This window comes from Dryobates pubescens, chromosome 9 (assembly GCF_014839835.1).
Source record: "Dryobates pubescens isolate bDryPub1 chromosome 9, bDryPub1.pri, whole genome shotgun sequence".
Classification (NCBI taxonomy): domain Eukaryota; kingdom Metazoa; phylum Chordata; class Aves; order Piciformes; family Picidae; genus Dryobates; species Dryobates pubescens.
Window position 1 is genome coordinate 37958615 of NC_071620.1, and position 24232 is coordinate 37982846.

Consider the following 24232-nt stretch of genomic DNA (forward strand, 5'->3'; position numbering starts at 1 on the left):
TTAAGCACTTGGCCATAAACAGCATCAACTAGACAAAGTCTGAGTTTCTTCTGCTGCACTACTAGTTTCTCCGTTTCTGTTCTTCAGAATTGTTACTGCACAGCACGTCCCACACAACTGCCTTGCATACAATCATGCTTGTCTGTTTTTTAGTCTAAGGATAGAAAACCCAAACATTAAAAAGGCAACTTGAAGTGGCAAACTACTGTTTGCAAATTCATTAATCCAGAAGGGTTTTTGGCAAGTGGGGAGTTGAGGAAAACAAAGCAGCATTTCTACCTTGAAGCGTGTTTTACCAACGGGAAAAATAGCATATTGAGTTTCTTTGGTTCTGTCAGTCTGAAGAGACACAAAACTACACATTTGTTTTACATAAGAAAAATGGAAGGTTATCATGAGAGCATGGGGACACATTCCCTTGCTGGCTATCATCCTGATGCTGTTAGGAATTTGGGTGAAACACAGCAAGAGAGAAACACAGCATGACACAGAACAAGCTAATACTGCCAGTAATTCAGAGGGGCTTCTGGCCACGTAGCTTTACTTCTAAAGTTCATTGTTTTCCACTGGTTTTCCCACTCATTAGATTCGTCTTTCATTTAGCTGATGTCAAATCCTCTGGGGATGGAAGAGCACTACTCTCCCAGAGAGTGCCACAAAGCAGCAAGAGCTCAAAAATTTGACAGACCATGCCTTACTGTCTCATAAAACATGCCTTGGGGATTGTTACCTTAAGGCTAAACAGACATGCCAGAACAGCATTCTAAGAAAGAATTTTAAAACTTACCAGAAAAAAAAAAATTAAAAAAATTAAGGAGATTTGAAATGATGCATGTGTTGGGAGGTGCAACAGCTACTGCTAAAAGAAAGTTTGACACAGAAATTAAGCTTTGTCAAAAAAGAATAGAATAGAACAGACCAGGTTGGAAGAGACCTTTGAGATCATCGAGTCCAACCTATCATCCAGCACTATCCAATCAACTAAACCATGGCACCAAGAACCCCATCAAGTCTCTTCCTAAACACCTCCAATAATAGTGACTCCACCACCTACCTGGGCAGCACATTCCAGAGGCCAATCACTTTTTCTGGGAAGAATTTCTTCCTAACATCCAGCCTAAATCTCCCCTGGTGCAGCTTGAGACTGTGTTCTCTTGTTCTGGTGCTGGCTGCCTGGGAGAAGAGGCCAAACCCCACCTAGCTACAGCCTCCCTTCAGGTAGTTGTAGAGAGCAAGAAGGTCTCCCCTGAGCCTCCTCTTCTCCAGGTAAGCAATCCCAGCTCCCTCAGCCTCTCCTCACAGGACTTGTGCTCCAAACCCCTCCCCAGCTTTGTTGCCCTTCTCTGGACCTGTTCCAGCAAGTCAGTATCTTTCCTAAACTGAGGGGCCCAGAACTGGACACAGGACTCAAGGTGTGGCCTAACCAGTGCTGAGTACAGGTCGCTGTAGAGAGCAATAAGGTCTCCCCACAACCCAGGCTGCACCACTGTCAACAGGCTGGCTAATATGTTACTGCAATCTCAGAAAAGCCAAACATATCCAGTATGTCATAAACATCTTTATGCGGTACTACATAAAACCAAATTGCTTCAACACAGTAATGAACATGACCAGACAGCCTTTCCAAGGGTCATTCTCATGGGCAGTCTAGGCCCAACTAAGAAACCAAAGGGAGAGTGAGAAAGAGGGTGCTGACAGCACAGTAAAGAAAACTTGCACATAAAAACTATAAAAATCCAAGGGTTCACGATATGTAAATTACTTTAGAGAGAATTTTTTCAAAGGAGCAGCAGGGATCAAGAAATAAAACATGTAAGTGAAAATGAAACTTTTCACCACCACCAAGTGGAACCGAAGAGTCAAATGAACTAATGCAGGACCTAAATTCCTCTAATAAACTGTGCTCTAAGCACAGTATAAAATTTGGTTTATAAAAGCTTTAGTGATTTTTTTTTTTTAACTGATGTAGAATGATTGCTTATTTAAAAATAAACATATAAAATAGTAAGAGAGGTATAGAGATTTGGCAACATTTCCAAGTGAGGAAACAATTCCTTAGCTCTAGCAATTTTATCTTTTAGGATTTGTGTAAGAAACTAATTTTAAAAATCCCACACTCTTTTAGTTTTTACTAACAGTGAAACAAAAGGGCTTTTTACACTGGAATTTTTACAGTTATGTTTGTCATCCTTTCTCATTCTAATGATCTCACTCAATCCATCCAGCTGGAGCAGGATGAGAAAAGGGAAAACGTCCAGCACAGCACTTTGCTTACGTAACCACAGTAGAAAGAAGTCTCAGTATAAATGCAGAGAATCTCATCTTCCTATTGCCTGTTTGCAAAAGCTCTCAAACTGAGGGTTTTTTGTGCAACACTAACAGCAGCAACAGCAGTTGCTGTGGGTTTAAGACTGGATGTCTTAAGCCTAGAGTACAGTCCTCCAGAGGGACTAGACAGTCCAGGATAGACACCAGAAAGTGTAATCTTTTGTTATTTCATCCCATCATGCCTCCATCTCCCCTATATAAATGGGCAGCACAAGCTACTCTGCCCTTTTCCCCTCTCTCCTGCTCCCAGTGCAGACTGCTATCTCTTGTTTGGTATTCTGAGGGAGGCTTTTGGCCTTGAGTAGCCTGGCTGATTTTTTCCTGCGTCATTTGGGCCTGGGTAGGGAGGTATGGCTGCAGGCCTGGGGTTTTGGCCTGGTTAGCGGTGAAGATTTTGGATGATGTCGGCCTAGTGAGGTTTTGGTAAGCCCAGGATGGAGAACTGGGCTGAGGCTGAGTATGGAATTGTGTATGTTGTATGTTTTTCTACTGCTGTATATAGTTGTGAATAGTACTGCCATTTAAATTTCCAATTCTTTCCAATCCTGTATGGAGCCTTTTTCTTTTACTCATGTGGGAAGGGGTAAACGAGCTTCTGTCTGCTCTAAAACCATGACAGCAGTTCATGACAATGAAACCAGAAGAGGGACTACTATATCACTACAGGGAGAGGGGGGAACACCACAAACATCCCATTCAGGCAAGAATTGACACTGTTCTCACCTTTGATGCTTGTCGAAGCCATCGCAAATATTCAGTGAAGTTATCAAAACAAATGTAGTAGGTCTGGCTCTGAGGTCCAGAAGAGCTAAATGCTAAACAGTGCTGGTGCTTTTTCACTTCTTCCACCTGTAACAGAGACAAAATTGTTAGTGATCAAAAACTCCCCAGGGTAGTCAGTGTGTACAAGAGGAACTCACTACGTACAATCCACCTAACCCTCTCGAGTTGGATCTTGGCTGTCAAACGTTCCTTGCTTCTGTAGATTTCATGAATAGGAACAGGACAAAAGAACTAAAGAATTAAAAAGACTGAGCATCATAAATGTTTCCCAGTGAAACACATTTATGGCTGTCTTCATACAATCTAAAGAAGTACAATTTGCACTCCTGGTTATTAAAAGTAAGATTAACAAAATGCCTCTCTTGCAGTCCAATTAAATTCTTTGGCATTTCTCAACTTGATAAAATAAACACCCAGAATACATCATTCTGCTACCACACACGAGAAGTCCCACACAACTTATGGTCTCAGTGTCTCAGCACAGCATTCTGGAAAGACTTTGCAAACCAGGAAGTGCAGAGCGTTTATGGGGTTGACAAAGAATATTTTTTCACTGATAATTTGAAAAACACTTAGCTCTGTGCCAAGCATCCTCCTCCCAAGCTTTGTCAGCAGAAGCCCTCAGTACATTTTTCTCAGCTTTGGTTCTCATTTTCTTTTAAAATTTGTTGTCAACTTCCTGCATGTTTTACACTACACGAGGCACTCCGGTGCAAAAACGACTTGGAAATTCTGTGATAAGCAATTAAAAGAGTGGACAATCTCTTCTTTTTACATTTAAAAGGTAAAAATAAATCCCTCTCTTTTTCATCTCAAAGAAAACGGGGATGTGAATCTTGTCCTCTCCAGTGTGCTACAGCCAGGAAAACAATTCACCACCAGAGTTCACCCACTACTGCTAAAAGAGGACAATGTCTCTACTTATGTACCTCCAAAGGTGAGTTGAAGAGTCATGTAAAGAGTCAGAGAGACAGATGGAAAAACAGCTCTTAGAAGACAGCACTACTTTCCACACTGCTAGTATAGAATATTAATGAATCAATTCTAATTTGCATATGTAACACTGAAGCTGTCTGTCTCCCATTGACTCTTAAAAGTCAAACTTAAGAGTATGCAAGGTAAAGGAGCATTACTTCAGGCGTAAATTCATCCTCAAGCTGATGATTCTTTTCCTACTACCTTGGCAAATCAAGCCAACAATAGTGCTCTGAAACTATTTAGTAATGCTGTAATCATTCTGTCTTCACTAAAGTTTCAGAGAATCACAGTGCAGTTGAGGCGGGAAGAGACAGTCCTCCTTCAGGGCCACCTACAGCCTCTTGACCAGAACTGAGCAGGGAGAGATTCCACAGCCTCTCTCTGGGCGACCTTTGCCAGTGCTCAGTCACCCTAACAGTGAAAAGGGGGGGAGGCGGGTGGTGGAAACTGGGTTTCAGATGTGTTCAGTCAGAAAGAAGTCTAGTTTCTACTTCTTGCAAGTAGAACTGTTTGTTTCAACAGACCCCTACTCATACAATGACAAGCACTCAAACAAACCCTCTATTTTAAAAATAGGCTCAGCCCTTATTGGTTAATTCTGAGAGTAACCCAGCATGGATATAACCTGGATTAGAAAGCATAGTACAGATCAGGCAATACAGCTGCATGTATCCTTTGGCTGTGTACTACTGCACATACAAAGCAATTAACACTGCACACAATAAAAAGAAATTGAATGCGTTGCCTCTTATTTTCTTCAGCATTTCCATCCAAACACTGTAAATTGTTAAACACTACTCTGACCACAATCAAAAGTCATTTATATACTCTGATAATCACATTTACAGAAACAAGCTTGGGGCGAGGGGTTGTCAGAATCATCATAAGTGAACACAGTCTTCTCTGCCTAAAGAGACAGGGGTTAACAAAGTAAATACATAAGTATCTTACTTTTCCACCAATTAAAGGGAGGACATGCATTTTTCCAGTCTGGCTTTCTTTTACTGATGAGACAATTAGGCATGTTCCACAAAGGATAGCTTGGCGTCTTGTCCATCTGTTGACTGGCAAATGTATTTTCCCTTTTCGAACATTGTACATTCCTGAGAGCTGAATCCGTTCGGAGCTGCCAATGCTGTGGGGCTTTCCTGAAATAGAAACAAAAGTGTCCACTTAATCACACAAAATCTTTGCCTCTTTCACTGAAGCCATCCTGAGACTTCATTGTCAAGTTTCCAAGCCACAGAGTGCGGAACAACAAATTAAATACAGCTTCAAAATCATGCAAGTAGGTAATTTAGCATCACCTTCAGCACAGGCTTCTTTCATAGGTAGGAATGTGACACATTGGCATCATGGAGAGCAGACCACATTAAGTAACCTTGCAATAGTTCACAGAAGTACAATTTCATTGTACCAGTCCACTCTATGGGACCTGGAAATCAATTGTTCATCCTCAACACAAAGCTGTCCACAGAATCACAACAACGTTCAGGTTGGAAAAGACCCTCAGGATCACCAAGTCCAACCCAGAACCCTATTCTACAAGAGTCACCCCTAAACCATATCCCCAAACACCACATCCAAACGACCTTTAAACGCATCCAGCGTTGGTGACTCAACCACCTCCCTGGGCAGCACATTCCAGTCCCTGACCACTCTTTCCGTGAAAAAAAATTTCCTACTGTCCAGTCTAAGCCCTACCCAGTCGCAGCTTGAGTTACTGTGGAATTCACACTTAAACATTTAGCAACAGCACAAAGGGGCAGTGTCTCACACCTCTGAGATGCCATGACTCCTCTGGTCATCCTTAAAGTCACAGTTTGAATAGTTTCAATAACAGCTTCCCAAGGAATACAGTTCCTACTCTCTCCAGTCCACTCTGCTCAGAGGAGATCCCACAGCAGAGGTAAGACACTCAGCCACAACAGCTACAGTCTAGATGAAATTCCTCAAGACTCTATGAAGTTCTTTTGTATTACAATTAATTTGTTACTTAGAATAATTCAGATTAGACCAATTAGACCAAATCTGTTAAAATCATTTCAAAAGGCTCAAACTCTACTTTATCTACTAGTAAGGTTCTACTCTGCAGAAACCATGATTGACAACGGTAACAAAGACAAGCATCTCCTGTCTCTGCTCTTACAGGAATATGTTGAGGATACAAACAGGAAGCAGCACAATTTTTTTCATTATAATGTGAAGTATTTATCCACAACTGTTAGCCTATCAAACCTTGAACAGTTCAGTCCGGATCACAGCCATCCAAACACACTAAGTCATCTGCAGACAGAGACATGAGGTGACCACGTTCAAGTTAAATCAGTTCAAATGTCTGTGACACTAGTGTTGGTGAAACTCTGGAAGAGAGCTCCCCTGTATTGATTCCAAGTAAAATCCTCATTAGGATAGAAGATAAATCACTCATTTTCATGACTAATCTTAACCAAAATTTTAAAAAAATAAATAAAAAAAAAAATCAAGGAATTAATAACCTAAGACTCCAGAAAAACAGAGAGTTGATCTTGTTTTCTAACCCTAATATTTCAGACCAGTGCCAATTACACTGCAGCAGTTGACAAGTGCTGCCCTCTATTACTCCAGCTTGCTATTCCTTCTGCTTGTACAGCAGCTCATTTATCTCAATGAGTCTGCCCCTGCCTTCAAATTATCTATGGAAAGAAAGAAGACACCTACACTATGGCCTGCCCACTGTCATTCTCTCACTTTCATCTATCCTGTGCCAATGCTTGTTGTTATCTTTAAAAGTAGCCTTCTTTGATCTTCCTGCTGGTTTAGTGAGCCAAGTTTTGGCACACTCACCCTCAAGCCTTGCTCTGCTCTAATAAACACTTGCATTTAGGCTACCAATGTCTGCCAGTTTGGATCTGCAGGAAACTGTTGCTTGAAGCTAGAAGATTGAAAATGTAATGCTCTCAGGGTAGTGGCACCTAATACAAAAAGAGGTGCCCTGAGAAAGCAGTAATTTCACTGCCAAGCAAATTCAAATGCAACAACAGAAGCTGTGGATAAACACTTCACCCAACGGAACGGAGTGAAATGGGAAATCCCTTCTATGCAAAGCCACAGAAAGACTGATAGGGAATACAGATAAGTGAAACAGAGGAACTCAACCTTAATTAAACACAAAAGCTGAACCAAGCTTTATATATGGTATATGAAAACATGGCTGCTGAAGCAACTGACAGTTTACCTAGTTTGTTGGGGCTGTTTAGGCTGGGTGCCTCCAAGAAAGAAGCCAGTGAATTGGGACTTCCAGTGCCTAGAGTACCCAGCCCAGTGGGTGGACAGAGGAAACTGTGTATTTCCACCCATAAATCCTGCACCCTTATAAATCTGGCTGCAAAGTTACTGTCTCTTTATTCCCTCTCTGCTCTCATGGGAGAGAGAGGCTCTCTTATCTGGTAACAGTGAGGGAGTATCCCAGGCCTCTTTGTCCAGAGTAAGTTTTTCTCCACCCTGCGCAGTCTCGGCCTGTTTAGGCCTAATGCCAGGATAAAAAGCGGGGACAGCTCAGGCTTGGCCAGCCTGAAACCAGCCTAGCAATGAGGGAGGGAAGAAAGACCCCTGGGATTTTTGCTGAACCCCAGGTGGGAAGAAGGGGAATGTTGGGTTTTGGGTCTAGTGTAAAGGAACTTGTGTGTTAAGATTAGACTGGGGATTTCTTTGAACTTGATACGCTTTGCTATGCTCACCACTATGCTTTGTAGTTTTTGTAGTACATGAATTGCTTTTCCATTTAAACTTTCCATTACTAACAAGTCCATTTGTGTGAGTGTTATTCTTTTGCCCCTTTTGGAGCAATAGAGCAATCTGTCCCGCTCTAAACTAGGACATCTGTGGAGAACAATGGACTTCACACCACAAAGCCTTGCTTAAAAAGTTAACCTCACAGGGAAACAAGAAAATCTCTGTAACTGAATAAAAAGGCTGGATGTGGCTCTGAGCAACCTGATCTAGTGTGAGGTGTCCCTGCCCATGGCAGGGGGGTGGAACTAGATGATCCTTGAGATCCCTTCCAACCCTAGTAATTCTATGGAGAGAAAAGAAAAAGAAAAGACTTGCTAAGTATTAACACTATAGCTGTATAAGGAATAGTTGTCAGGGACACAGGCAATTTCACTTCAAAAACAGTACTTCACAGTCATCTTCTGGAGTCTGCTCTTAGCTGTATGCCCTCTAACTTCCCTGGAAAAGCACAAGTCACTGCTGACTGAACCTCTTAGAACTGCAAAGCACAACCTCAATCCCTGTGGAAGCCAATCTCATTCAGCATTTTAACACAACCAAGTACCATCCAGAAACAATGGGTGTGAGCTCACACTTACCATGGGCACACCGGCGTCCTGGAAAACACTAAACATCAGAAGTTCTTTGGGATTGTGGTGGATTACAAAGAAGGACGAACTACCACACTGTGTCCAAGAGGCTTGGCAACAACATTCAAGAGCAATAGAGAAGTAACATCACCCTGCCTAGTCTAGTGGTAAAACAACCACCACACTGAGTGCCCAAACTTTACCCAGGGTAAAGTCTGCTACAAAAATGATTAAGGGAGTGGAACATCCTTCCATACAAGGAGAGACTGAGGGAGCTGGGGCTCTTTAGCTTAGCGAAGAGACTAAGGGGTGACCTCATTCATGTTGATAACGATGTAAAGGGTCATTGCCAAGGGGATGGAGCCAGGCTGTTCTTGGTGATACCCAATGACAGGACAAGGGGCAGTGGATGGAAGCTGAGGCATAGGAAGTTCCATGTGAACATGAGGAAAAATGCGAGGGTGACAAAACACTGGAACAGGCTGCTCAGGGGGGTTGTGGAGTCTTCCTGTTTGGAGATATTCAAGACCTTCCTGAACGCATTCCTGTGTGATCTGCTCTAGGTGATCCTGCTCTGGCAGGGGGGTTGGATTACTTATTTTGAGGTCCCTTCCAACCCTTAACATTCTGTGAAAAACAGACTCTCGTGGACTAACTACATAAAGTTAAGCACAGCTGGACCTGTAATACTACTCAGAAGTCTCAAAGAAGCAGTATTTCAAATTTCATGGGAATTCACAAAGTCACAGTAACAATCAGTACCCTCGGTAAATACTGACTAGAAAAGCCAGAACAGAGCTATCACTAGAAGTAATCATGACAAGATATAGAATAGAATAAACCAGGTTGGAAGAGACCTTCAAGATCATCGTGTCTAACCTATCATCCAACACCACCTAATCAACTAAACCATGGAACCAAGCATCCTGTCAAGCCTCGCCCTGAACGCCCCCAGAGACGGCGACCCCACCACCTCCTCGGGCAGCACATTCCAATGGGCAATCACTCTCTCTGTGTAAAACTTCCTCCTAACCTCCAGCCTAAACCTCCCCTGATGCAGCCAGAGACTGTGTCCTCTTGTTCTGGTACAGGTTGCCTGGGAGAAGAGACCAACCTCCGCCTCACCACAACCCCCCTTCAGGTAGTTGTAGAGAGCAATAAGGTCAACCCTGAGTCTCCTCCTCTCCAGGCTAAGCAATCCCAGCTCCCTCAGTCTCTCCTCATAGGGCTTGTGCTCCAAGCCCCTCACCAACCTTGTTGCCCTTCTGTGGACAGGTATGATGGGAAAATTACCAGGGTTAGCTCCTCAGTTATTCCTACAAATATATATTAAAAAACCAGCACAACCCCCAACAGCCTCTTCAAACTATAAGGATTTAACATGAGTTTTCCCAACAAGTATTATCCTTTGCTACACGAAAGCTAGAAGGCTACTGATGTCCTGGTTGTAGCCAGGGGTTGGTCTCTTCTTCTAGGCAAGCAGCAACAGAACAAGAGGGCACAGTCTCAAGCTATGCAGGGGGAAGTTTAGGCTTGATCTTAGAAAGTTCTTCACAGAAAGGAATGGGTTGCCCAGGGAGGTGGTGGAGTCAATGTCCCTGGAGACTTAGTGCCATGGTCTAGTTGATTAGATAGGGTTGGGTGATTAGTTTGCCTTCATGATCTTGGAGGTCTCTTCCAAAGTGTTTGATTCTGTGATTCTGTACTCCATACCACATTGGTGCAGAATGGGGAGTTGGGCAAAAGCAGATGCAGGGGTTTAGAGCACAGCTGGAACAGGGCAGGTGTCCAGATGACCACACCACACTTTAGACCACTCACTTTGTATTACAGTTGCTGCTTCTCTCTATTATTCTATTAAACTCTCCATGAGGTTTTGCATTTTCCTCATCCAGTTGGGGATGGCAGGCTGTTGGCTGGGTCTAAACTAGGACATGAACATACAGAAATAAAATACCAGGCCTATTTCATTAAAGCAAACGGTTTCTCTCTTCCTATTCTTGTCTACTTCTTCACTACATAACCAACCATCTGGTTGGATTACATGATTTTTCAAGGTTACTTCCAACCTGGGCTCTTCTATGACTCTGTAGCCTGAAAATCCCATGTTTAATATTGGATCGAATGCTGCTGCTTGAGTCACAATCTGCTCACACACTCAGTTTTTCTTCCATAAAGGGTTGCCATCAGTGAGATCTGGTAGTATCAGAGTGTTCTATTATTGTGCAAGTGGAAGGATTAAAAAAATAAATAAAATCACAAGCCCCCATCTTATTTTGCTTTTAAGCAGAGGTTGTTCAAGGATATAACAACAAGTTATGGAACCAGATGCCTAAATCCATAGAAGTTTTGCAGGTAACTGTGAGCAAAAGCTGTTTGACAAGAAGCAGCTTCACCCACAAAGATAAGCTTGGACAGACTGCAGCTTTAGAGAGCTCAGACAGCTTCTGCCAGGAGAAGACAGAAACAGGGAAAGTTTAAGTGACAGTGAGCTCTGCCACAACAGGGGAGGGATGGGACTCTGAAACAGTGTGAACCGATCCCAACGCTGCCCGCTCCTCAGGTGGCAGGGTCTCACACTGCCCCACGGCACAGCTTGTACAAGAGGGCTCAAACCTGTCACCATGCAAAATGGAGAACAAGGAAAGAGTTCAGAAGTGTACCTGCTTGTTCTATGACCTAGAAAATAATCAAGTAACAAACCAAATGACCTTTTCTTTCTAAGTGTACAGAAGTGATGGTGCAATGTGGACTCCACTGGAACACCTTTAGGCTAAGGATTAAAGACCACAAATTATAGCGTAACCATAGCATTACCACCAAATATCAGTTGGTTTTGAGGTCACCCAGCAGGTGCCACTGGAAACATTACTTTCAGCAAAACCATCAGCAGTTCTGAGATTACCTTTTCTCAATCTGTCTCATACCTCTCATTCAAGATTTCTGAGGCTGCATGAAATTCACATTCAGGTTTTTCTTCAGTGTTAACTACACCTGGAGGGAGCAGAGGAGTTCTCACAGGGGCCTGTGATATTATACTGAAGCTGACAGTCACTCAGATGAAATGGTAACAATGATCCTCTGTGACTTGAAACACAAATCTGAGTATTACCAAACATCTTGTAAGATAACTATTGTTGCCTTGAGCAGAGTGAAGGCACATATACTAGAACATTTAAAAGAGCTGAGCATCATACAATGTTTTTCAAATTCTAAGCCCACCCAAGGCAGTTGAAGTATTTTAACAAGAAACCATAAAAAGGTATTTTTCTACTTCTGTCAGAACTCAAAGACTACAGCAACTCCTAAGTACCCTTACAACAGAGCTTTTGTTCTGGACAACACATTAGAGGAGATGCCTCAAGGAATTATGAGCAGACCACTCACTTGGCTATCGTGACATTCATGGCTGAATTCCTCTTAGTTTTAGCTTGTCCCACGTCCTGGAGGGAAACATGGTATTTAGAACAAGGATAGAGAAAAGCAGGGAATTTGATTGAAATGGTGGGACTGCCACTGGAACCACAAACCCTACCCACTTTGCAAGAAGCACAGATGGGACACCAGCAATCTTTCCATCATGTTGAAGAACTAAGACCTCACCACGAGCAGCTCAAAGAAGCTCCAGATACACAATGTACTAACATCCTGCCTAGTGCAGAGACTTCAAATTTCATTAAATAAATACTCACAGCCACTTGCTTTGGATTCTGGAGTAAAGCTCTTTATTCCCACCAATGGAAGGCATATGGAATATATTACCATCAGAAGTCATAAAATACCAGCTCGTTATGAGACATAGAAGTACTCAGGGAAAAAGAAGAAGAAAAAAACCCCAACTTCTATCTGCAGCTATATGGCTGATTAAACTGCAAGTACTTATTAATCCCCCTTGTTTGAGAAGTATGGCTAATAAAGTCTGCTTCTAAAGAATTATTTAAGACATTATCAAAACAAGAGCAGGAGAAAGTGTTGACTTAAGAAATGCATTCATCTCTGTGCAGTGGGTCTTATTTTCATTTCTAATATCAGTCTGATGGAATGAAAACTAAAAATCCTCTGAGACCTGCATGGCACAGCCAGCCCAGCCAGCTGGAGAGCCTGTCTGCCCTGAGCTGTCTTGGGTATTCACCACTGCTAAGAGAGGCTTAAGTTATTCAGCAGGAATAATGTCTAAGTTGCAGGCTTTTCAGAAGTGACTGAATGACTCTGAGTGCCTAATTTAGGGATGTCCTTTTCCTGCTACAGCTGGGACAGATACAGAGGTCATCATCCTCATCTGCACACTGTTGGGCCCCTGGCCCAAGGCCAGCATTACAGCAAACCTACCACATCAGCTGCTCCTTGTAAGCTGTCCCTAAGCCCTTCCAGACAAAACAGGCTGCTTTAATTTCTTGCATCTCTTTTTGACTTAGAGGCCTCAGGGAGAACTCACAGTGAGTAGTCCATCATGGAAAACAGAATGATGGTACGCAGGAGCCAGAGCGGTAACACAGTGGCCACTGATGGAAAATACATAGAATTAAACCCACTCACAGCCTTCATCAAGCCATTTCAGAAATAAGATATTTCACATGCTAACATTCTGTGACCATCACTTCATGTATACATATGAGAAAACGAAAACACCAAAAAGAGAGGTCAGTTTTGAAGACTTTGGTCTGCATTCACTAAATAAAGCCAGACTGTTTTCCAGCTGATCAGGTAAAATCAATACAGCAGGTGGCAGCCTCTCCAGTTCACACACAAAGCATTGTCCCCACCATTCCTCCAAACTGAAATCAGGAACACTGCACACTCACCTTCCCTACAAACCTGCAAAATGAGCCTCAGCACTAGTCTTACCTAAATGTGCACAGAGAGACCTCAATTAGCTCCAAACACCAAAAGTCCTTGAGTGTCTTTAACCACCATTAGCAGAACTGGGCCACAACAGCTGTTCCTGAACCCTTGCTGCCAGATCAATCTGCAGATTTCTACTTTTGCCCAAACCCTTTCATTGAATACATATGAAGCTGCCTGCAATGTTTTTGAAGCTTCTCAGTCATTTAAGGCTGCTTCCCCTTGCATTCTTGTCAAACTAAGCACAGCAGTGATGACTTCAGGCAAGACCCAGGGCAGGAAGATACACAAAAATAATCCAGCAAGTTGGACTAACAAAACCAACTAAACATATCAAACAAACAAAAAACTCCATAAAACCAAAACCAGCTAAAAACTAAAAAGAGGCAAACTAAGCAGAAAAGTACAAGCTCTGAAACTATTCTACTGCTCCTTTTTATTTTGAAGGTATGAAGAAAGCCTGCTTAAAGTTACTTGCTGATTAAAAAGTACTTTTCCTTGTGGAGGTTCACAGTGTCATAATTTAAGAACAAAAGCAAAGAATTCACAAGTTTTATATTTAACTAAGACCAAGGATGCACCTGGTAGACTCTGCCAACAACCAGGGATGCTTTTGCAGAAGTAACAAAGTATACAGATAGCAAAATTTCACCTAGCAAACCATTCCAAGAAACAATAAAACTGTGTTAACCGACACTTTTCTTTAAAGAAACACTCACTGTGAAACAAAACTGGCAAAGAGCCGACAGACAAGCCTTCAGTCTTTGTGAAACATACATATTCTAACTGAAAATCCACCTGTTTCAAACTCTTCATCTCATCTATTCCCACACATTACTCCTGTACTCCTTACTGGAACAGGCTGCCCAGGCGGGTTGTGGAGTCTCCTTCTCGAGAGATATTCAAAACCCACCTGGATGCATTCCTGTGTGATCTAGTATAGGTGATCCTCTCTGGCAGGGAGGTTGGACTGGACGATCTTTCAAGGCCCCTAATATTCTGTGATACTCCTGCAGCTGAAACACAGGTCCTTCACACTGAAACTCTCAGCCCTATGCCTTCCCTTTTGCCTCACTTGTCTGCAAGAAATTCAAGCAGGTGACTTGCAGGCTGTTTTGCTGGAATAAACAAACCTATGAGGCCCTCAAGGCACCCTTCATGTCCTGACTTCTGCTTGCATTAGAGATACAGTGGGGTGCAAGCTGAATTCTGTGACATCCAGAATACTTCATTTTGAAGAAAGCTCATAAAAGGGGAGAAAGTTGCCTGCTCTTCAGTAGGAAAATTCATTAGCAACTCCTTTGGGAAAGCACCATGTGTCACCTCTGCAAGGAAAAATAACTGAAATATCCTGAGAGGGAACAATAAAGAAGAAAATGTCAACTTCTTCCTGTGCCTCAACAACATTGCAAGAAACTGCAATATTGGCCTAGAAGCTTCCAGGAAGCACTACCTAAAATAACTTTCTCTTCTTGAACTTGGGATTCATTTAAGGAAGCTACCAATTAAGTTCTTCAGGGAGATTTTCCACCAAGTGTTTTTGCTCAACATACATTAAAAAGGTAATTTGTCCTACACTGAGAGGATTTATTCCAGGATCTGGTCACACCCCTTATATGTATTTCTTAAAATGAATACTTTAGCAACACATTTCAAAGTGGCCCTTACTAAGACGGAAACTCAGCTTTCTGAACACTTTTACAATTGCATGCACTAATATTAGAGATGAGTATTTAATAGATGGGGCCAAAAAGCTAGACCTCACAAAACCTGCCAATAGTATGATGACTTGTGTAAGACTTGCACAGCTTCTCTAGGGTGGGACTCAATGAGTGATATACACATTGGCCACAACAACCCCATGCAGTGCTACAGGCTGGGGTCAGAGTGGCTGGAGAGCAGCCAAGCAGAAAGGGACCTCGGGGTACTGGTCAATACTAGGCTGAACATGAGCCAGCAGTGTGCCCAGGTGGACAAGAAGGACGACGGCATCCTGGCCCGCATCAGGAACAGTGTGGCCAGCAGGAGCAGGGAGGTCATTCTGACCCTATACTCAGCGCTGGTTAAGCCACACCTTGAGTCCTGTGTCCAGTTCAGGGTCCCACAGTTTAGGAAAGATGTTGACTTGCTGGAACGTGTCCAGAGAAGGACAACAAAGCTGGGGAGGGGTCTGGAGCACAGCCCTGTGAGGAGAGGCTGAGGGAGCTGGGGTTGCTTAGCCTGGAGAAGACTCAGGGCAGACCTTATTGCTCTCTACAACTACCTGAAGGGAGGTTGTAGCCAGGTGGAGGCTGGTCTCTTCTCCCAGGCAACCAGCACCAAGAGGACACAGTCTCAAGCTGCACCAGGAGAGGTTTAGGCTGGATGTTAGGAAGAAGTTCTTCATAGAAAAGAGTGATTGGCCATTGGAATAGGCTGCCCGGGGAGGTGGTGGAGTCACCATCACTGGAGGTGTTTAGGAAGAGACTTGATGTGGTGCTTGGTGCCATGGTTTAGTTGATTAGTGTTGGATGATAGGTTGGACACGATCTCCAACCTGGTTAATTCTATTCTATCAACTGTTCTTTCCCCTTTCTCCCCAGTTCAGCCCCCCATAAATCAGAGCAGACCATAACGCTAGAAGTGTACACTTACTTTTGTGAAGTCCTGTGTAACTGGATTCTGCTTGTTGTACTCCCAATGCACAATAAAGCCACAAGCACAGTAAAATCCCTTGCAATCCCAAAGGACACTTACCCTGTCTAAAGTAATTGCTGTATTGGCAAAAGCTCTGAGCTAACCAACTGTTTTGGGCAAAGCTGGAATTTAAGAGCAAAACTGAACTGATGACTCTGCTGAAGTCAACAGTGGCTTTCAGGTTTTATCAATGTTAGATGCTCAACATGAAGCACAGCAATGCAAGCTTGAAATAGCTGCTTGAAAGCACATTTCTCGGAGAAGGAACACAGACAGCCGCTGGCGGAAGTTCATCTCTGTGTCTTAGTACAACAGAAAGATCAAAAACTCTGTTCCTTACCAGCAAAAGTTGAGCAACCCCCTAGACAGCCCTGCACCTACCTGCCCTGCCCTGAGGATGGATCATGGGAGTAGTTAGATATTTCTTAAAAGCTACAGAGGTACAAATACACTGAAAGGAACAAATATGCACACTAGGTCAAGCATTGCCCTGCATCTGGGGAGGAATAACACCAGGCACCGGTATAGACTAGGAGTCATCCCTGCTGGGAAGCTGCTCCACGAAGAAAAAACCTTGGAGTCCCGATGGACAGCAATGTGCCTTTGCAGCCAGGAGGGCCAAGGGTATTGTGAGGTGCACCAGGAAAAGTGTGTCCACCAGGTCTAGGGAGGTTCTACTCCCCCTCGCCTCTGCCCTGGTAAGACCACACCTGGAATACTGTGCCCAGTTTCGGGCTCCCCAATTCAAAAGAGACAGGGACCTGCTGGAGAAAGTCCAACAGAGAGCTACAAGGATGACTGGGAGACTGGAACGTCTCTTCTACAAAGAAAGACTGAGAGAACTGGAGTTGTTTAGCCTTGAGAAGGTGGCTGAGTGAGGATCTTCTTAATGCCCATAAATATCTGAGGGACGGGTGTCAAGATGAAGGTGTGACACCACAAAGGTCATGGTCTCTTTTTAGTGGTGCCCAGTGCCAGGACAAGAAACAAGGGGTGCAAGATGGAACACAGGAGATCCTACCTCAACAGAAGGAGAAACTTCTTTACAGTGGGGGTGATGGAGCACTGGAACAGGCTGCTCAGAGAAGCTGTGCAGTCTCCTTCTCTGGAGACTTTCCAGAACCCGCCTGGATGCGTTCCTGCGCAGTCTATCCTAGGTGATCCTGCTATGACTAGGGAGGTTGGACTAGATGACCTCCAGAGGTCCCTTCCAATCTCCACCATTCTGTGATCCTGTGACTGTTTCATATGAACTTTGTATGTAACATAAATGCCATCTCCAGACTAAAATGTCACCAACTATTTTGTGTTAAACACTTTCAGGTTCCAAGTACAATGAGTTCTTCCTTGCTCCCCCATGAGGAAAAAAAAGGTATTCTACAACATACCTAAAAGCATGGGTTAGTCTAAATCCTAGCACCAGCATTATTGTAGAGATCAAAATCTAAACTCAAGTTTTATTATAGACTTAGCTGATAAGCAGTTTCTGTGAAAACAATTCTCTGTAAGCACTGTAAGGAGGTTACTAGAACATCTTACTTAGGTCTAGTTTACACAAATACCAAATAATCGTGATATGGAATAATATTTAGAGATGTATTTGCTATGTGGTCAAGCTGCAAAGTTTAGCACTGTAAAAAAGCAGACAGAATGCCAGATGTGGAAGTGGCAACACCTACAAGCAAGAGCCACATTATCTAGTAAAATGTTGTTTGTTTTAAAAACAAGGATCTAGTATGTAAAACCTGAACGACTGCTGGAAGTTTTGCAGAGACACACACACGCAAATAAAAACATAGTGCCCAGAAGAAACAGCACATAGAATACATACATAGAATACACCAGGTTGGAAGAGACCTTCAAGATCATCACGTCCAACCCATCAACCAATCCAACACCACCTAAACAACTAACCCACGGCACCAAGCACCCCATCAAGTCTCCTCCTGAACACCTCCAGTGATGGCGACTCCACCACCTCCCCAGGCAGCCCATTCCAATGGGCAATCACTCCCTCTGTATAGAACTTTTTCCTGACATCCAGCCTGAACGTCCCCTGGCGCAGCCTGAGACTGTGTCCTCTTGTTCTGGTACTGGCTGCCTGGCCAAGCACATTAAAAAGAACTATCTGTCAGTCTTCAATGCCAACCACTTCACATTCGACTTCATGAACACAAGATTGCCCTGAAACAGCTAGGAGGAATTCTGGTGGGGCAACGTCCCTGTAAGCCAATCATACTCGGTATCTCCGCTCATAACTGCCTAGGTAAGCTTAGATTGTGCATTTTGTATTTATAACTTTCTGCTGCTTTCCCCACAGAACAGCCACCAATACTTTTGTGTGCATGTGATTTTATGTGGTATGCTCACAGAATATATTTGTTTTTTTCAAATAGCTAGCCACAACAAGAGCCTTTGTGGTGTGCAGCTTTGAGTTCAGCAAGTGGCACAGAGCACATCTTCAGCTGTGAGAGCTGCAATAAGCCAGGAGGACTCCCTGTCATTGCTTCTTTCCCCCTCTTTTCTACAACTTTGTAGGCATAGTATCAGTCAGGTTTGGAAGGGACCACAAAGATCATCTAGTTCCAACCCCCCTGCCATGGGCAGGGACACCCCACACTAGATCAGGCTGGCCAGAGCCTCATCCAGCCTGGGCTTAAACACCTCCAGGGACAGCGCCCCAACCACCTCCCTGGACAACCCATTCCAGGGCTTCACCACTCTCATGGTGAAGAACTTCCTCCTCACATCCAGCCTGAATCTCCCCACCTCCAGCTTCACTCCATTCTTGACAAAACTTTTAACAGCCCTTTTTCACTTGGCTCTTATCAGCAAGAGCAGCTTCAAAGAATCATGCAGAAGCCTGGATGATGGAAAAGGACAGACAGGATCAGCAGTTACTCTTGGAAGCCTTCACTACCCTGATTTCTGCCTGCTGATAGCTGACAAGGTTGTTTTGCAGCCTTTGATTTGCTCTGAATCAACCTCTGTTTTTCAGGTGTTTGCCTGGTTTTTAAATTTACATGACAAAGGTTGGATTATGTTGGCATACATTAAACTTGTATGTAAATGCATGAAAATATGCAGCAGTAAAGAGCAACTTAGATCAAAACTCTGTACTTGAGATAGCATTCCTGAAGAGGAAAGAAAAAAGAAGACAAGGGAGGGGAAGCTGATTTTATAAAGGTAAAAGGCAGCAACAGTGGAAAGTGAAGAGACAGGCAACATGAAGAAACATGGAAAGGAACATACTCCAAGGGCAGAAAGGCATTAGGAAACAGAGACAGAGAAGATTTATCACGTGCCCACAGATCCTATGCTTGACATCAGATTACTTCTCTTTTCTACCAGAAAGACTAGAAGTAACGGGATAGCATATGGGTATTGTCTAGAAGCACACCCCATACAGTTTTATTACAAAGGAGAGAAAACAATCAGAAGAGACTGACTTTACCATGCTCTAAAGCAAATTAACTATCACACATCCCCAAACCCCTCAGTTTTCTGTCCAGAGCATTCCAAGGGTCTGCAAAAGGACAGTCACAAGTGCTAGCTCGTGAGGCTGACTACACAACATTTCCTGTTCCATGCTATACATCCCTGTGAGAAAGGTGTTGGATAAATTCCACGCTCAGAGCAAGAGGGGGGAAAAGCCTGTACAAAGGTCCAGGTTTACAAGTACAGTCTGATTTAGAGCTCCTGAAGCCTCTTTTAAGACAGGAAGTTATCTAGGAGGAATCAAAGTTTGTAAATACAGCTTTGACAGGAAAGTGAGTGTGCTAAAAACAACCCCAGGAACTTGAAAATTCATCAGAGCACCACTTTAATCGTAATTTTAGAAAGTGTTCTGTAAATACCCACCAGGAATACTTTGTACAACACTGGTAGGATCAACTTGAAGCCAAGGCTACTTGTCAAAGCTTTCCCCTTTCAGTGAGAATATTCAGAAGAGCAGCCATCTACATAACTGAGAACCTCATTCTGAAAGTCAAGCACCTTCTTTACTGTCATTTGACTTCAAGACCTCTCAATCGTAACAGAGAAAAGCAGTCCAGCTGGACAGTATGCAGTGTAATAAACAGGGCAAAAAAGTCTAAGTATAGTGATTGTGGTCTGACCATAATTGTATTTCATTTTTCTGCCATGATACAGTTATGCTTTCTCTGCAAGTGAAAAATAAATAAATAAATTGTTGTGGCTACAGAGACACTGTATTTGAAGTGTCTACTCTGAAGAAAGCAGAGCAACTGACTTAAAACCGTTCCATCCTCCATCCATGTCCAATACTAGCGTCCAAAACCAACCAACCCACCCCTCAAACAAAACCAAACCCACTCCCCTACAATGCACATGATTTTAATATTCAACATACCTTAATCTTATTAAAGCTGAGTTGACCTCTCCACCTTGTAATGAGGAGGAAATCCTCAAATACTAAAGATCTTATTGAAGCAGGATCTTGTCTTAAGTGACTGGGTCCTTACAAAGGAAGGAAGCAAATCACATTCACTTTCCTAAAAGCCATTTCACAAGTCACCTGCATGCAGAGGAATGCCAACGGCCTGGACTTTATGATCACATACCCTCCTAACGGCAGAAATCCTCTCCTGTGCTGTCTCACCAACCACTTCACTGAAGGAAGAAACAAGTGGAAGTGGATCTGAATCCCTTCCTTTGCCACCCCTTTCCATGGATCTACTTCAAGATTGGATGCAGCGATTCATCCACACACAAAGGCATTCCTTGGAGATCACTGCTACAGCTGATCTCTTTGTGTGCGAAGCTTCACTGCCAGAAAAGCCACAGGGAAAAAGTGTGTGATGCTCTCACATTCAACAACACTTGGGGGGTGAAGTTTTAAACACATTTGGACAGATTTTTAAAAGAATTCTTCCCAAAAAAAGCTGTCTTATTCATTTCTCTTCCCAGTCACCCTCCTTCGAGGAAGAAGTCAGACTCCTGAAGACTTGAAAATTGTGGGGTTTTTTACCATATGTATGTTCTAAATATCTTTACCTCCACCCCAGCAAGAAAGGGAAGGAAGAGGTCAAGGATACATTACACTTTCAAGTTGTTTTTTAATCCTGTGAGTTGACAGCAGTACAGTTTCACTTATAATATCAAAGAAAGAAAATTTGTTCAGTGCAAGTTATTAGCAAGAGCAAAATTATTAGGAGTAAATCTGTTACTATAGCAAAATAATCATTAGTTTTAATTACAACCAATACACCACTTTTTTTTAAAATGAGATTTTCATACACAGTATTGCCAAGTATAGAGATTTAGATACTCTAATGTCTAAGTATTTTGAACAGTAGATGATCTCTAGATAGCCAGACAGTTCACATTTGACTCTGTAAAGGACAGGAAGACCTGAGCTGAAGGACAGTAAAATTATTCAATAGAATCACAGAATGGTTTAGGTTGGAAGAGACCTCCAAAGGTCATCTAGTCCAATCCCTCTGCAGTGACAGCAGAGACACCCTCCATTACACCAGGCTGCCCAGAGCCCTGTTGAGCCTGACCATGAGTATCTCTAGAGATGGGGCCTCAACTACCTCCCTGGGCAATGTGCTCTGGTGTTCTACTACCCTCATGATAAAGAGCTTCCTCCTAACATCCAACCTAAATCTACAATTCTCCAATTTCAAACCACTGCACCTCATCCTATCACCACAGGCCTCTGCAAACAGTCCCCCTCCAGCCTTCACACAGGCTCCCTTCGGGTACTAGAAGGACACTATAAAGTCTCCCCAGAGCCTTCTTTTCTCCAGGCTGAACAACCTCAATTCCCTCAGCCTGTTCTCTGCAAAGATTCAACAGGAATTAGAGAGGAGAGGGAGAACTGACACTCCAATGCAGGAAAGTGAAACCCTTCCCCCAGTTGCCCCAGTTTGTTTTGCTCAAAGTCCTACTCATAAATCTTAATTTTGTAGTGGCCTCCTGCTGCTATTTGAAGTGAAGTAAGCCAGTGACCTGGAATGTAATTAAGGGAAAGGAACTGTGCAGTTTACCTTATCCAACTCGCATTTTGCATACTAACTCATAGTATTAAAAGCTGGTTAGACCTACTTTTTCTTGTTGCTCCACTAAACTCTTTGCCATTAGGATTGCTAATACAATGTAAGAACTCAAGAGGAGCCTACCAACGTTTTGGTTTTGCATTTAATTGCTTTTTCCCTACAAAAGCACAGGGTTGTCTTGACTGCTCAAAACCAGAGAGGCTTTGACCAAGTACAGCATATATACAATTTACCATTTCAACAACAACCAAAGAAACCCACACAAAAAAACCAAAACAAACCAACAAACAAAAAACCTCTCAAGTTCCTTGGCCTCAGGATGAAATCTTTTTCTTATAAAGACTGTTAGTTAATACTTCCCCCTGCACCCCTTGAAATGCTTTTGCTATTCCTTGGCCTCCAGCCTTGTAACTTCCAGGGCAGAACTCACCGATATTTTCACATGCTGACTTCAGCAGTGGTTCATGTGTTCCCCGAGGATCAAATGAACAGATGCAAGTCTTGATAGGAAGACTTATTGTATAAGCCAAAATAGCAGTTACTTAACATGGCAATATTTTTTTTCCTAAAGCTACCTTAAGTTCACAGTAAGAATGTTACAAAGCACACTACTAGACCAATGCTCAACCAGGAACCAGGAGTGCCATATCATCAGTCACAGAAGCTTGACAGATTTCTACATGTGAAATACACAACTGAAAGCTGGTCCTAACAAGTTTGGGGAAAAAAGCACCCAATTTTTAAGATTTCTCTGAGGGAAGCTGGCTAATGTTTTCTAATACAAGCCAATCAGAACTTGCTAAGGAAATAAAGCTGGCCACTGTTGTCCAAAAAAATTGCCTTTGCTTGAATCTGGACTTGGAGACTTCAAGATTTCATCTCCAAAGAAGCAATGAGTTAGCAACTGTCACTGAAGTTGACTTACTGAATCATGAAATGCAGTCTGAGGACTTCACATAGCTTCAAAATCCTGTAACTGCCTTTGGAAAATGAACCCTTCGGTCCACCAGAATCTGATCAGTAGAGGAAACAACTTTTGAGATTAATTTCTTTGCTTAATTCAGAAATTTTATTCTTCAAAGTCTAAGCTGGAAGAGAGATTGGTTTATAAGCTCAAAGTGAAACAGCCAAATTCTGAAGTAAGAACACAGATCATCAGGGTGAGGAACAGGGGAAATCTCTACAAGCCTTTTTATTTTGGCTTTTTGTTTTGTTCTTTTTCAAAGCAGAAGCAGTTACTCAGTAATGAACATGAAGGTGCTATTTTCTAAGACTTTAAGCTGATGCAAAAAGACATTCTGAATTCACATGTGGTATTAAGTTTTCACCACACAGGATTCAACACATGGAAAGAAAGTTCTCATGTTCCCTCAGTAAAGCTTGCTTATGGAGAACATGGAAATTATCTGAGAGCACTGCGCTTAGGCCTCAGGATACTGGACTGAAATGTAAACTTCCAGCCCCAGCTTTTCTTGCCTTCTAAATTTTATTCTTTGTTTACCATTTCCAGGGGGGGGAGGGGGGGAAAGGAAACAAAAGCAAAGCAGATACCTAACTCATTATGGGAAAAAAAGTTGTTTGGGAGCAAAGCAATTACAATTCGTTACATGAAGAGAATCTTTCTTCCGAATCTCTTTGCAAATCATAGTCCTAACTAGATGCTTTCACAATGATAATCTCAGGACTACTCTTACTCTTATTTCTTGGAAATAATTGCAACAGATTCCCTGTGACTAAATATAATCTTCCCAGAGATGCATCAGACGGGCTCATAAATCTTCTGTAAAGCAAGTCTGTTGAAAGGCAAAAAAGTGACAGCAGTAGTTTCAGAGAGAGAGATTTCACAATGATGGGGGGAAAAAAAAAAGGCATCCAGGAAATCTGTCCTTTCAAAGTATAGAACTCCTTAAGTCACCTTCAGCTTGCTCTACACAATTCTTCAGTAAGATTCCTGCTGAATAAAGCCATTGTTTGGTGCACTCTTAATTTTCTCCTTAGGCTAAAGGACAGTAATGCTCCAGGGCTTAATTAAATTCATTATTTAATGAAAACTGAAGAGGAACAACACACATTTAAAACATGTTTTTCCGAGGTATACTACTGAAAAATGAAGTTGGTACAAAGCACAAGTCTTATCCAGCATGCTGTAGATAATAGCTCCTTGCTGCAGATGCACCCCTGACAAAAACAAAGGCCATGCCAGGCTGGGAAAACAGCGAATGCTGCAGGCTGATATTACTGCAGGCTGATATTACTGCA

The 24232-nt window shown here is 42.8% G+C and overlaps 1 protein-coding gene across 1 annotated transcript in view; it reads right to left on the reverse strand.

Moving 5' to 3' along the window:
* The window catches only part of PHLPP1 (PH domain and leucine rich repeat protein phosphatase 1), a 144540-nt gene that overhangs the window by 65954 nt on the left and 54354 nt on the right, over positions 1–24232 (reverse strand). Inside the window, exons 2-3 of the mRNA XM_054164072.1 lie at positions 5041–5237; positions 3052–3177 (exon numbers count right to left, since the gene is read on the reverse strand). Coding sequence (XP_054020047.1) covers positions 3052–3177; positions 5041–5237 — 323 coding nt within the window. The remainder of the gene's footprint in view (positions 1–3051; positions 3178–5040; positions 5238–24232) is intronic.